This window comes from Montipora capricornis, chromosome 3 (genome assembly GCF_036669925.1).
Source record: "Montipora capricornis isolate CH-2021 chromosome 3, ASM3666992v2, whole genome shotgun sequence".
In the NCBI taxonomy this organism is placed as follows: Eukaryota; Metazoa; Cnidaria; class Anthozoa; order Scleractinia; family Acroporidae; genus Montipora; species Montipora capricornis.
Window position 1 is genome coordinate 11,596,970 of NC_090885.1, and position 11,145 is coordinate 11,608,114.

At 40.9% G+C, this 11,145-nt stretch overlaps 1 protein-coding gene across 1 annotated transcript; it reads right to left on the minus strand.

The window, feature by feature from the left end:
- Positions 1–2,905: 2,905 nt before the first annotated feature.
- On the minus strand, positions 2,906–6,970 carry LOC138041115 (uncharacterized). Its single transcript, XM_068886882.1, has one exon. The coding sequence runs from the start codon at positions 6,931–6,933 to the stop codon at positions 5,695–5,697; it is 1,239 nt and encodes a 412-aa protein (XP_068742983.1). The 5' UTR covers positions 6,934–6,970; the 3' UTR covers positions 2,906–5,694.
- Between the last annotated feature and the right edge of the window lie 4,175 nt (positions 6,971–11,145).

Consider the following 11,145-nt stretch of genomic DNA (forward strand, 5'->3'; position numbering starts at 1 on the left):
ATGTATATTTAGCAATACAAGTATATCTTCAACTATTATGTATTTAGTATGTATTTGTGTATGCTATGTATTGTAGCTGTAAATGTAATGTCTCGAAGATATTAGCTCTTGTAATTACTCTGAAATTCGAGATGAAATAAAGTTTATGCATGCATGTATGTATGTTAAGTTTAGTAGGGTGCATGCGCACACTTTGCAATCTGCGACCTTCAGTGCTTACCACATGTCAGATAAAATGCCTTTTTTCTTGTATATTTAAGCCATCGAATTCTTACGTTAAATTGACAAGGGCGGTTTGGAGCTGTGAGTAGGCGTGGGATTTGTCACATATGGTTTAGGGGCCGACATATCTCTCCCTCAATACCGTACCGGGAGGCGAGGTCGGTAGCAGAAAGCAGCGAAGGGCCAACTGCGTCCAAAAGCGATCGCACGGGCCGAAATCCCGGGATGACTCGTTTGGTACGACGCTCCAGCACCGGGTCGGGAGGTACTGCGTTTGTCACTCTTGTTCAAACATTCCGTCTGTTCTGGCTCTCCGATACGTAGCCTACCAAAAAAGAAATTAAGTTGCTGGTTGAGATACAAGGAATTAACATTTCGGCTAAACAGATTCTACAGGCATAAACTCGTAAGGTAAGAAGCGCGTGTGTCTCGTCTTCTCGAGCCAGAGGTGAGAGATGGTTTCACGCAGACTGGGACGCTTAAAATGCTCTGTTGTAAACATGGCGGTTTACGAGTGAAGTTGTCTCTCTGGCCTTTCTGTGGACGAATTTCAGGACCTACCGATACTATTTGGGCAAGTTTTGAAAGCTAAAAACTTCAATCGAGGCTGTATTTTGCTGGTAGGATTGGGCGGCCCGACACTTATAAAAAAATCTATCAAATGACAATCCGGTGTCTTCTCTTGTCATGGAATGGCAGAATTTGGGCATGAAGAAGACAACTTGAGAAGCACGAGACTGGTCCTCGTCAAATAGCTGAAGCGCGGCCGGAGGAAAAAGTCAGAAGACGATTTTTAGCCAGATACTAAGCAGTAACCATGGTGTGTGCAGTTAACGTAGACTTTTGATTTCTGAACAAATTTTTGTCATAGAAAATTCACGACAAATTTGTGCTGTTTTCGCGGTGATCCTCGTGTCAAAGGAACGGTATAATGTAAATAAGAGACTAACCAGATTTATACTTGCAGATTACCTGTTCTCTTACTACTAAAGTCAAACTCTACGTCTTTATGCAATAATCGCATTCAAAATCTCCTCATATTACTTAATAAAAGCATGTTTTTTTTCTTTTCTTTTTTTAACGCTTTTCCTGCTTACATGAAAAGTGCGTTTCTCCCGTCCTCTTTTTACGCATGATTTTCGCGAAAATTACGTTCTGTCCCTCAATAAATCTAGATCAACCAGTTATGTTTCTTACTTCTCTTTTCTTACGTATTAGCTAAGTTGCGGAATACGCTACCTGATTTTATCCGTACCCGGCACTGAGTTTACTGGTTTCAAAAGGGAATCCAGGGCCGCATTTTCTACAGCGGCTTTTCCTTATAATAAGTATATCTTTAACTATTATGTATTTAGTATGCATCTGTATATGCTATGTATTTTAGCTGTAAATGTAATGTCTCGAAGATACTAGCTCTTGTAGTTAGTTCAAAATACGAGATGAAATAAAGTTTATGCATGCATGTATGTATCTTAAGTTTAGTAGGGTGCATACGCACACTTTGTAATCTGCAACCTTCAGTGCTTACCACATGTCAGATAAAATGCCTTTTTTCTTGTATATTTAAGTCATCGAATTCTTACGTTAAATTGACAAGGGCGGTTTGGAGCTGTGAGTAGGCGTGGGATTTGTCACATATGATTTAGGGGCCGACATATCTCTCCCTCAATGCCGTACCGGGAGGCGAGGTCGGTAGCAGAAAGCAGCGGATGGCCAACTGCGTCCAAAAGCGATCGCACGGGCCGAAATCCCGGGATGACTCGTTTGGTACGACGCTCCAGCGCCGGGTCTGGAGGTACTGCGTTTTTCTCTCTTGTTCAAACATTCCGTCCGCGCATCCGTAAATGTTCTGGCTCTCCGATACCTGGCCTCCCAAAAAAGAAATTAAGATGCTGGTTCAGATACAAGGAATTGACATTTCAGCTAAACAGATTCTGCAGGCATAAACTCGTAAGGTAAGAAGCGCGCGTGTCTCGTCTTCTCGAGCCAGAAGTGAAAGATGGTTTCACGCAGACTAGGACGCCTAAAATGCTCTGTTGTAAACATGGCGGTTTACGAGTGAAGTTGTCTCTCTGGCTTTTCTGTGGACGAATTCCGGGACCTACCGATACTATTTGGGTAAGTTTTGAAAGCTAAAAACTTCAATCGAGGGTGTATTTTGCTGGTAGGACTGGGTGGCCCGACACCTATAAAAAAATGAAATAACAATCGGGTGTCTTCCCTTTTCATGGAATGGCAGACTTACCCTGAATTCTCTTGGGCATGAAGGATCAATTGGCTGAAGCGCGGCTGTAGGAAAAAGTCAGAAGACGATTTCTAGCCAGATACTAAGCAGTAACCCTGGTGTGTGCAGTTAATGTAGACTTTTGATTTCTGAACAAATTTTCATAGGAAATTCACGACAAATTTGTAAAAAGATCACTGTTGCTATGGTTACATGTGCAAATATCGCCTGTCGATGCCTTTCGTGAATGATTTAGTATTTCATTGAGCACTTAGGACTGAGGGACTTAGGTGGGGTCCACACACAACCTCGTTTTGCGATCGATCGATAACAGGCACTACATTGCCGATAAGGAATTTTAAAAATTCTCAGTCGATTGCTACATTCCCAGCAGGCAGCAGCTCCTAAAGCCGTGATTGACAATTCAAATACACAAAACAGCTTTGGAAACCCAATTATCTCGAAGCAGTTTTCTTGTTTTAATGAAGTTTGTAACATTTTATATCAGTCTGATTATCATTGTCATTATCGGCTCACATTTTTAAAGTTTGCTGAAAAGCCAGTTATAGATACAACTAATAAATTCATTTATTCATTGAAAAAAACTAAGGGTCTGTTTATATGAGGCGAACCAGCCCGGTTTGGCAGGCTGGTCCGGTAAATGGACGATTCCAGTCCGGTTTACCGAGATGAGTTTCAGGAATTTGTTTACGTATATACCTTGTAACTGTCAAAGTCACACAAGAGATAGCTGGTGAATTTTCTTGTTTTGGTGCGAAATGAAAGTTCATTTTAGCTCTGTGATCCTGTGATCATGCAAATCTGGCCTGTGTTTTCAAGGCAACCCACAATTTGTCATCTCCGGGTGGCAAACCGGGCTGGACCGTTTATATGAAAATTTTTCAGCCCAACTTGCCGAGATCCCGGTCTGAGCTGCCAAGATCTCGGCAAGCGGGCCAGCCCGCCTTCTCATATAAAGGACCGAGATTTTATCAAAGAAAACAGGCATTTGCCGAGATCTCGGCAAAGCGGGCCTGCCCGCCTAAACGGGCTCGCTCGCCTCATATAAACAGGCCCTAGGAAGCCTATTTTATTCAAACAGACTTAAATATTAGAAGGTAATGTGAAGTGCTAGTTTTCTACCCATATAAACCATGTGAGCGTTAGCCCTACTAATGGAAATGGGCCCAAACAACGACAGAGAAAAAATCTGACCAGGGCGGGAATTGAGCCCACGACCTTAGATCACGGCTACTCTACCGACTGAGCTACAAGGTCAGAGGGGAGCAGGTGGTGGGAATTGAAGATGTCAATGTCATGGCAATCACAGTTTTTGTGTTTTATGGTTTTTTCGTGGCTTTGGTCCAAAAATAATGGGGGGAACGTCAGAACTCGGGGATGTGGCGGCAGATTTTCGCAGTATAGAATTTCAGAAATGGGAGAACATCCTAACGCAAAATTGAATTGCTTATGTTATTTTTCAAAAACGATCATCTTCATACTTTTCAAGTACCAGCTAAATACATACCAAAATTCAAAAATTGGATTCTCCAATTTAAGTACTTCTCGCCCCCGTCACAGAACTCGACTGTGAAACAAAGCAGAAGACCTAATGGACCATTGCTCTGACACTGTAGCTGAAATTTCAAATTGGAGCGTTTGTTGTTGTTATTGTTGCACAAATACTTGAGCCTTATGACTTCTTCTCACTAATTGATGTTTGAATACTGTGCCAATGTCTTTGTTGACAGAACTCTTGATCAAGCTCATAAACTGGCATGTTTTTGTTTTACGAGGAAGCATTTATCCAATCGACATTAACGGCTAATTTAAATCTTTTATCAGAAGCAAGAATGGAAAAGTCATCTTATATCAACTTGTTGTGTTCCCTGCTCTAGTTTCACCAGGGATCCTTTGCTTTCGCTCTGGCTTTTAATCATATCCCCATCTTAATGGAAACGGTAAATTAAAATTAAAAGTAAGTAACAGGTCAAGTCACATTTAAGTGTCCATAGAAGTCACAATGAAAATGAACAATGCCACATTAATAGGTATAATTATACGTTAATGGTTGTTTTAAGCAGTTTCAAGCAAAAAGTTGGCAGAATTTTTAAGGTAAACGTTTCCTAAAGTCCAAAACAAGCGTTATGATGTCATTAGCCAGGAAATGTCACGTGACACAGGCAACTACAAGTGAAATGAAAAGGTCAGGATGCAGAAAATAGAAGTTATTACTTTCAATCTTTGCTTGGGGTTATCCAATTATTGAAATTCAGGCCTCCATATACTTGGGGAATCATAAAATGATTTGAGAAATGGTCACACCAAACGTTTAATTTCGTTCATGTTGCCTATGTCAAATAAATGAGGACTTAAGGCAAAAACACTTGTCCCCTCTTATTACCTTAATTACTCCACAGTGTAACTTGATAGTAGTATAATGAAAGTCACCTTTTTATGAAGACAAATAATAAACTGTACAATATAAATTTACTATACCTTTGTTTCACATTGTACAAATGAGAAACATAAAACCGGGCTAAGACGAGGACTTTGTGAAATATGATGAAAAGTTGAACAAATGGTAAAAATGCATCGCCACATCCCAGAATCCCCACGCCCCACTTCCTCAACTCCCTGAATCATCACGTCCCCTGACCCTGCATTCCTGTCCCACTTTTTGACACAGCCAGTCCCATTGGAATACAAATGCAGCCTCCTAACCACTGGTTCAAACCACAAATGAAAGGATTAGTTCTCAATGGGCCGTTCGCTACCATTTGAGGTGATTTCTTCTGCGATTTTACGCCTATTTCATGGCAACGCAAAAGAAGAAGAGGTCACGTCTATTTTTCTTCGAAATCACCCCACATCTCTCATGATTCTGTTACGATATATCGCTAAATTCCTGTAAAAGGAATCGAATTAGTTCCACATTGGACAAAGCAAGTTGGGTTGTTTTTGCACTCAATAAAGTTCTTGATGCACAACAAATTCATTGGCGAAACGACTTGAGTGTAGGGAAATCAACATGTTGGTGAAATGACCACAATAATTATTCTTAAGAGGGGTCTAAGACACAGATCAAATTCCACAGGTAAACGGACATGAATAACTAAGCCAAAAGCTGATGGAGACATGTTTGGTGTTCTTGATTTATCTGAAGCACAGTGACATGTACAATGACCTGTGACCCGTGACCTGTGTTTGAGACCCGCCACAATTCTTACGAGAAAATGGAGTCTTTTCTACTGGAAAAACTTGAGTCCCAATCCACAAAGTGCAAGAAATAACGAAATGTAAGGAAGACTTGAACTGCAAGTTATCTGTGAAAATTGACATTGAGTGTTAGAAGCGTACAGCAAAAAGCTGTCAAGCTTTGAGCGATCACTGAATGGATGATTGGGCTTCCACTGGAAATTTGTGTTCAACTTCCTTGTCAACTTTGAATACGCCCGAGTGAGGCGGGCGGCTGACAACCAAGGATGAAGAAAGGCGAATAGACAGTACACACCACAGACGCTAAGGTGGTAAAAAATCGACCAAGAATGCATGTGGGTGCTTTGAGTCAAGAAAACGATGGCTACGTAACCAATAAGCCAAAAGTAACATGCGGAGTTGATAAGAAACCATGTATGATAGAGCCTAATTGTCTGCATGCTGATTTTACAAATACGCTGATGAATTGCAATTGCGTCGTTCACTGTGCCACTGTCCATGTCGAGTATCTGTTGATATCCTTGTTTGGCTTGTGCAATAGCTCCGTTGATAACTGTGGCGTAAACCAGGCAAGAAAGAACACCCAGCCAGAGAACAATAGCCCAGATTACATAGAACATTGCGCCAACGGCGTCACAGCTACAAGCTCCTTTTGAGGAGCAACAGAAATTTAGAACGTTTGATGTGACTAGAAGAATAAAAAACCCAACTAGCTGGAAGTTCACGACGACCCATTTTTTCCGTTTAACAAGATTGTGAGCTTCCTCTAAGGACAATATTTGCGGCTTGCGACGGCTTCTTTGTGTGGAAATGCACATCGCGGCAAAGCAAAATACTTGAGCTCCAACAGCGAGAAATCGCAGGAACTGATAAACGTGATACTCATCAACAGAGAGGTCACGTAAGTCGCCCCTGGTTTTGCGGCAAAATGTTGAATTGCTCTTCATTTCATCCTCCTTTTCGCAATAAAACACAACAACTGCCTCTCCGATCAAAGCAATTAATATGGCTGGTAAAGTGAGAAGAACTGACACTAGACTCCACCATTTCGATCCAACCCACAGACTAGAAGCAGAGGCGACGTATTTTAGCAGCGCTCCGGAAGAAATGATCCTGAACAAACACCGTTGCAGCGTGGTTCCATATCCTTCGCATTCTCTGACATCACCTTCCTCTGCCAGGACAAAGCTAGCTTCCTTATCTTCGTTTTCTAAGTTACCGTCTTCATCAGTGTTAATTACAAGTCCTGTAAAGTCGGAAGACGTCATTTTGGTCGCACTTTTTCAGCCACAAAGCCCACTTCTTAGCTCGTCACGAAATCTATAATCTGTGACAAGCGTGTGTCACGTCTAGCCTAGAAGCCGCGAGAAGATTGGGGCTGAATTGCGTCCCTCCTGAAATGAAACCACAGACAGACAACCCTAACGATGATTTGATGATGATGATATGTTTATATGTCGTCTATGTATGTGACGACGCGTCAAAAAACCCATCAAATCACTCAGGACAACGCAGAAAATAGTGGGTGAGTGAACTTTATTTATCTGGATGTCCATGGATAAAAGAGGGGCCGTAAGGGGGTTTCGCGTGAAACGTGATCGACCGAATTTATTTTCTGTGATCCGTAATCTAAAAAAAATAAACTTCGTGAACCGTGAATGATATGATTGTCGTGATACGTGAAAAAGACAAATAATTTTCCGATATCCGTGATAACAAACACGAAAACGACCTTTTTTCCGTGAACGGCTACTTCCGTAGACCCTACAAAGGGCTACGAAGTCGGTTTTCTTCATCTTGCGTGACAACAAACAAAGGGGTTTCGTATGACCCGTTGCGTAGTGTATGATATCAGTTCCAAAAATAAGCTGACGCGACCTTTGACACCAACCATCAGGAATCTTTATTTCATTTCCAGCCTTCTAAAGAAACACAACATCAAGCTACGCTCATATGGATCGAAAACACATTAACTCCATTGGCTAGAATTCTATAGCCAATCAGAACTTAGCAAGTTCGATCCTTCCATGGAGTACAAATAGAGAAAAACACACATGGTGTTTGCAGACAAAGCTCTTCACCTAAATCAACGGCAGGTACAAAACACAGGTCACAGGGCACAGGTCACAGGTCACAGGTCATAAAAGCTAACCTTAGGCCTAATTAGGTCTTTTTGGGCCTAATTAGGCCTAATTAGGCCTAAAGAAAAGTACCCCTAAACATTCATAAAAGCTAATTTTAGGCCTAAAGAAAAGTTTTTAGGGCTATGGTTAGCTTTTATGAATAGAAAATATCCTGCAAACTACAAAAGGGGCTTATAATAGGTCGCCTATGTTCATTAAAGCGGTCTTTAAGACGACGTTTGGTCTCTCCGATGTACTGAAGATTACATTTAGTGCACTGAATCATGTAAATTACATTAGGGGTTTCACAAGTAATATGTGATTTGATTTTGAAGGTTTGTCCAGTACTATAAAAAGTATATTGATTACGGCCATCCTCAATAAAAGGACAGGCGGTGCAACTAGTTTTATTGCACCGAAACGAGCCGGATGGAGACCCAGATTGGTCGGTGTAAGTAGGTTCCGGCAATTTAGCTCTAACTAGAATGTCACTAATGTTTTTACAACGCCGGTAGGCTACTAAAGGGAGATTAGTAAAAACATTTTTACAGCGACCAGATGAATAAAGCACGTTTGAGTGTTTGTGAATTATACGGGATATGTTAGGTAAAGCGGGGTTAATGAACATAGGCGACCTATTATAAGCCCCTTTTGTAGTTATACCCCCACTGCGGTTTCACGACACTTCCTGACCAGTGGTCACGCGGAGGATCACATGATCCTTATACCGCTCGAACAACTACACACTAGTCGTGACTCCATCAGAAAGGCTCGTGAGGCATTCCTCATACACAGAGGAAAAACACTGGAGCCTGCAGGCCTTAACAGAAGAGATGAAATGTAATTTAGTTTAGCTACCTTTTAATTTTCTTTTGTTTTTTTCATTTTTTTTTCATCTTGTTATCATGTATTATTCTCTCTCCTCTTTTTTATGCATTTCCGTTTTTATAACACATCACGTAGCATTTTTATGTCATTTCCGGTAAATATAAAGATCTTGTTACTAGCATTTATCCATTCAATAAACCTGAAGAAGGCTGGTGTTGGCCAGCCGAAATATTGCAAGCAACAACGCCTATGTTCACGTTGTCTTGACCAACCTTTGCAGGATATTTTCTATTTTAAAGTTTTTTATGGTGTGGTCACGATCTATTTTGATCCAACGTAGAGCAAGTTTTGATCGTACACGGTTTTTGCAGTGGTTTAATCCTTAAAAACTTTTATGAATGTTTAGGATACTTTCTTTATAGGTAAAACAATGACCTGTGACCTGTGACCTGTGCCCTGTGCCCTGTGACCTGCGTTTTGTACCTGCCGTTAAATCAAGCGATCGGCAACTGATGAGATCCACATTATAGGACCGAAACCGCGGTCTTGCCTGACCAAATAATATGTCAGAGAACTGCCATCTAGAGTCGGGTTATCTTAATGCCTCGACAAAGAAGCGACCTAAAGACATCGGCATCAAATATCAAAAGAGCATCCACGAGAACAAATAACTCCAGAGGTTCAAGGAGGACAGCTACTGACCATGGCCACAAACCAAAACACGCTGAAGAAGTCAGAAGAACGAGTGAAAGAATTTAAAAAAAACAAAATGAACCCGGGCCTGGGTCAAACATTTAAGAACAGAAGATCACTCGCTTCTACTGCCGATGAATATATCGGTCGAGCCTAGAATTAAATTGGCGCAAAAGCGAGACGCCATAAGGTCACATTCACATTACTGCTGAGAAAATTAACACCAAGAAACTAATAACATTACTTTCGAGACCAACTATTTTCTTGGAAGAAAACGTATCACAGAGCAGTATAGAGATTCAAATGTAAAGCCTCATAGGGCAAAAACCATTGCTAAATGAATACTACAGGAGCGGCCTAAAAGAGGCATCCATTCAAATATGTACTCAAGAGAGCAAAATTATGTCAAAGGCAACAGAAACCAGACCACGTACAAGGGAGTCGTGCAGGCCTGTCAACTCTTTTTAACCCTTAAACCAATACAAATATATATAAAGGGTAAGGCCACAAATCTTTCTCAAGTGTGAGTTTATTTTCCGTGAACCGTGAAACAAGAAAATTAATTACCGTGTTTCGTGATTTTCATTTTTTAATGGCCGTGAACTGTGCGCTTGACCCCCCCCCCCCCCACCCCCCCACCCAACCCCCCTCCCCTTACGGCCCCTCATAAAATGACTTTTCGAAAAGAAACATCGCGATTAAAAGTTTTTATAAAACATTTTCCTCCATCAGTTGAATCGGCCGTTACAACTGTCTCAAAATAACGTGACGTCACGTGCTCTCGCATCCTTAGGGTTGTCTGCCTGTGGTGAAACCATTTGGTCATCTCTTCCTCCGAAATGGAGCTTGCACGCACACCGTGAAACCCCTGTTTCAGTTCTAGCTCTCATAAAAATAATTATAAGGCAATCTTTGCTGAAGTCATTATCATTGTTTAGATTTTGTGTTTGGTCACAGGAAGCATTATGCTACTTATAGAATGGCCTCAAAAGGAACGAGCGGTACTAAACGGTTAGTGCGAAGTCTTGCACGTACGAGCACCTATGGTGTAGAGAAACAGAAAGTGGCCTTGGTCCGGAGCGCTGATCAACGGGATTTGTTTCAACATCATTTGCCAATCTTAAAAGCAAAGGAAAATAAAAGCGACAAAGGCACATTTGCGTAAACCAAAGGCTCATATATATGACGCGCCAAAACGGACAAAAATACTTCCTTGATATATGTAAGACTTCTCCTTAATATATATAATACTTCCTTAATATATATGACTTCTTCTTGATATGTAAAACTTGCTTCATATAGATACAACTAGATGTGGAAATATCCAACTTGTTCCCAAATAAACAGGGGCACCCAGCGAGAATATAGTTCAAAACCACTTAAACATAGCATTGTTAAACGTATTTTGCTATTTAAACGGTAGATATAGGCATATTTTTATCCCCTAATTTTTTTTATCTGCTCGGATTTCCTAGCTGAAAGTCTAGTGATCCGAAAATTATAGGGACCAAATTTACCTTTTCGATAATTTCAGCCAGAAAAAAAGCTCCCGAAGATTCTAGGTGACCTTTTTAGGGTAAAAATCCGTTAAAATGGGCAATTATAGCATTTTTTAGATGTTCGAAAATCCTAGGACAGGCAGGCAAGAAAGAAATTTTAGAACAAATGTTCCGAAAATTCTAGATCTCAAAGCGCCTTCCGAACAGATATTTTCCGAAAATTGACGTTGAGTGCCCCTGAATAAACACAACATCTTGCAAATACATAAGACTTTCTTTGAACATTTGTACAACTCGTGGCACACATACAAAAACTTGCTTCAAATATTTGACTTCA

Bases quoted from the DNA above. Each gene is read 5' to 3' on its own strand.
- LOC138041115 (XM_068886882.1), bottom strand. From the start codon at position 6,933: ATGACGTCTTCCGACTTTACAGGACTTGTAATTAACACTGATGAAGAC.